Raw genomic sequence first — 2,498 nt, 5'->3', positions numbered from 1 at the left:
CATAGTGTGTTTAAATTTTTATATATAGGTGATTACACAAACACTCATCTACACAAACACTCCTCTATGCAATACCTCATGCTCACGCTACATGCACTTGATTTCTTCAGGCGGTACTGTCGGCCGAGGAGGAGGTCCACAGGCGCTTGCCATCCTCTCTCAACCGCCAAAGACTATCAACCAGTACTTGCGAGTTACTATCCAGGTAAATAAGCGCATTCGACTACAGTCGCTTTAATGACCACTTTTCACTGGATGTATTCATGGATGTATATGTAATTATATGCTATGCATATTTTCATGGATGTATATGTAGTTGTATGCTATGTATATTTTCATGGATATATTTATACTTATATGCTATGTGTGTTTTGGATGTATATATAGTTATATGCTATGTGTGTTTGGATGTATACATAGTTATATGCTATGTGTGTTTTGGGTGTATATATAGTTATATGCTATGTGTGTTTTGAATGTATATATAGTTATATGCTATGTGTGTTTTGGATGTATACATAGTTAAATGCTTTGTGTGTTTTGGATGTAAATGCAGTTGTATATTATGTGTGTTTTCATGGGTTATATGCTATGTATGTTTTCATGAATGTTTATGTAGTTATATGCTGTGTAAGAACTTTCGCACCGTAGCTGTGATATAGCTTGCTTTGTGATATACGCTTTTACGTTTCTGTGCTCGCTCTTTCATGAGGAGAGAGTTCCGTTGTCTCGGGACATCCCATCTAGGACAGATATTTGTATTATTTGTAGATACGTATCTAAATAATTTTAGCGATCAACATGCGTGCGCATATGTATACAAGCCCGAGCACAAAGCGCTTACACCGCAGAACTCGTTATAAATTGAATCTCCCCAACACCATACCCAAGGGTCTTCCGACTTGTATTAAACCGCTACAATACACATTCACTGTATATAGGGGGAGGTTATGGAGCAAGACTTTGGCCTACCGGCCATGGCTCTGCGCACGCTGGAGACCTACACCACATCAGTGCTAAAGGTCGATCTCTCGCGCCCGACGGAGGTCAAGGATACGTGGCGAGCGCTTATGGATGAGATGTCGGAGGTATCTCGCACACACTATCGGTCCATTGTCTTCCAGGACGACCGTTTTGTAGACTACTTCAGAGCGGCTACACCCGAGACCGAGTTGGGAAGACTCAACCTCGGCAGTCGTCCTCAGGTGAGTGTCTTGCAATATGTTGTGAAAAGAATCTTGTACATACATATATATATGTGTGTATATGTGTGAGTGTATATATATATATATATATACGTATATGTATATGTTATGTCGGTTAGCCAAGGTGTGTATATTAGATGAGTATCGTGCCCTACGGACTAACAGTAACAGGGTGCATCAAAGTGGTTAAACTTGGTTTAGAGGTGTATAAAACCATTGTGTATCTTCTTAAAAGGTGTGTGAATATTGTCATGCGTTCATGAACTCCGCACATCCGAACCTTGTGCTCAGTTGCCAACGAGAACACGCCCTTTCTGTTAGCGCCCGCTTGTTAACCCACCCGCCCATGCACTATGTCCACACAGAAACGCAAAGCAGGGGGAGTAGAGACACTGCGAGCCATCCCCTGGGTGTTCGCCTGGACCCAAACACGTCTGCACCTGCCCGTATGGTTAGGACTAGGGTCTGCCCTGGGCCATACCATCTCGGACGCCGAGAAAATTACTGTGCTGCGCGAAATGTACCGAGAATGGCCCTTCCTGCGGTCGTTCTTTGATCTGATTCAGATGGTGTTGGCTAAGGCAGACCCACGCATCTCGAGTTACTACGACGAGAAGCTTGTGCTCGATGCTGGCCACCGTGAATTCGGGGTGGAGTTGAGGAAACTGCTGCAGGAAACCGTGGAGAATGTGCTGGATGTGTCGGAACAGAAGGCGTTGTTAGACAAAGACCCTGTGCAGCAACGGGCCCTGAACAACAGGCGAGAGTGGCTTAATCCGCTCAACCTGGTGCAGGTGGAAGCCCTGAAGCGACTGAGAGAGCAAGCGCGGCAGGGAGTGGAGGTGGACCCGAATGAGCGGAAGGGTCTGGCCGATGCACTTATTATATCTATGAAGGGGCTGTCGTCTGGTCTGCAGAACACTGGTTAGACGGGGTTCTATATTTAGATTATAATAAAAATTGAATTCGGCATGATTGTAACTGTTAATCGGCTGGACTGCGTACTATTTGTGAGGTAGGATTCTACCAGCAGGCTAACGAACAATGCTTGATTTAGGCAAGTACACACGGGAAATTGGAATTGAAAATCTTACAGGCCTCGCACAGCTCGTTGGTATTTTGTTGTCCGTATCGCTTACGGCGTAGCTATGCACGTCAAGATAGTTATACAAGTGTGACAAATAATATATATCTATATAATTCATACATATATATATATATATATATATATATACATACATACATACATACATAATAAATACATATAAATACATGTATATNTATATGTATATA

General features: G+C 43.1%; 1 protein-coding gene across 1 annotated transcript; it reads left to right on the top strand.

Moving 5' to 3' along the window:
- Window positions 1–91: 91 nt before the first annotated feature.
- SARC_14299 (phosphoenolpyruvate carboxylase) lies at window positions 92–2,264 on the top strand (the record flags this gene model as incomplete). The annotated part of the gene is made up of 3 exons (XM_014291570.1): window positions 92–205; window positions 942–1,205; window positions 1,571–2,264. 3 exons carry the CDS (start codon window positions 92–94, stop codon window positions 2,132–2,134), a joined length of 942 nt encoding a protein of 313 aa, XP_014147045.1. The 3' UTR covers window positions 2,135–2,264.
- Window positions 2,265–2,498: the final 234 nt, after the last annotated feature.

This window comes from Sphaeroforma arctica (assembly GCF_001186125.1).
Source record: "Sphaeroforma arctica JP610 unplaced genomic scaffold supercont1.4422, whole genome shotgun sequence".
In the NCBI taxonomy this organism is placed as follows: Eukaryota; class Ichthyosporea; order Ichthyophonida; genus Sphaeroforma; species Sphaeroforma arctica.
This window is presented reverse-complemented; position numbering and strand designations above follow the sequence as displayed.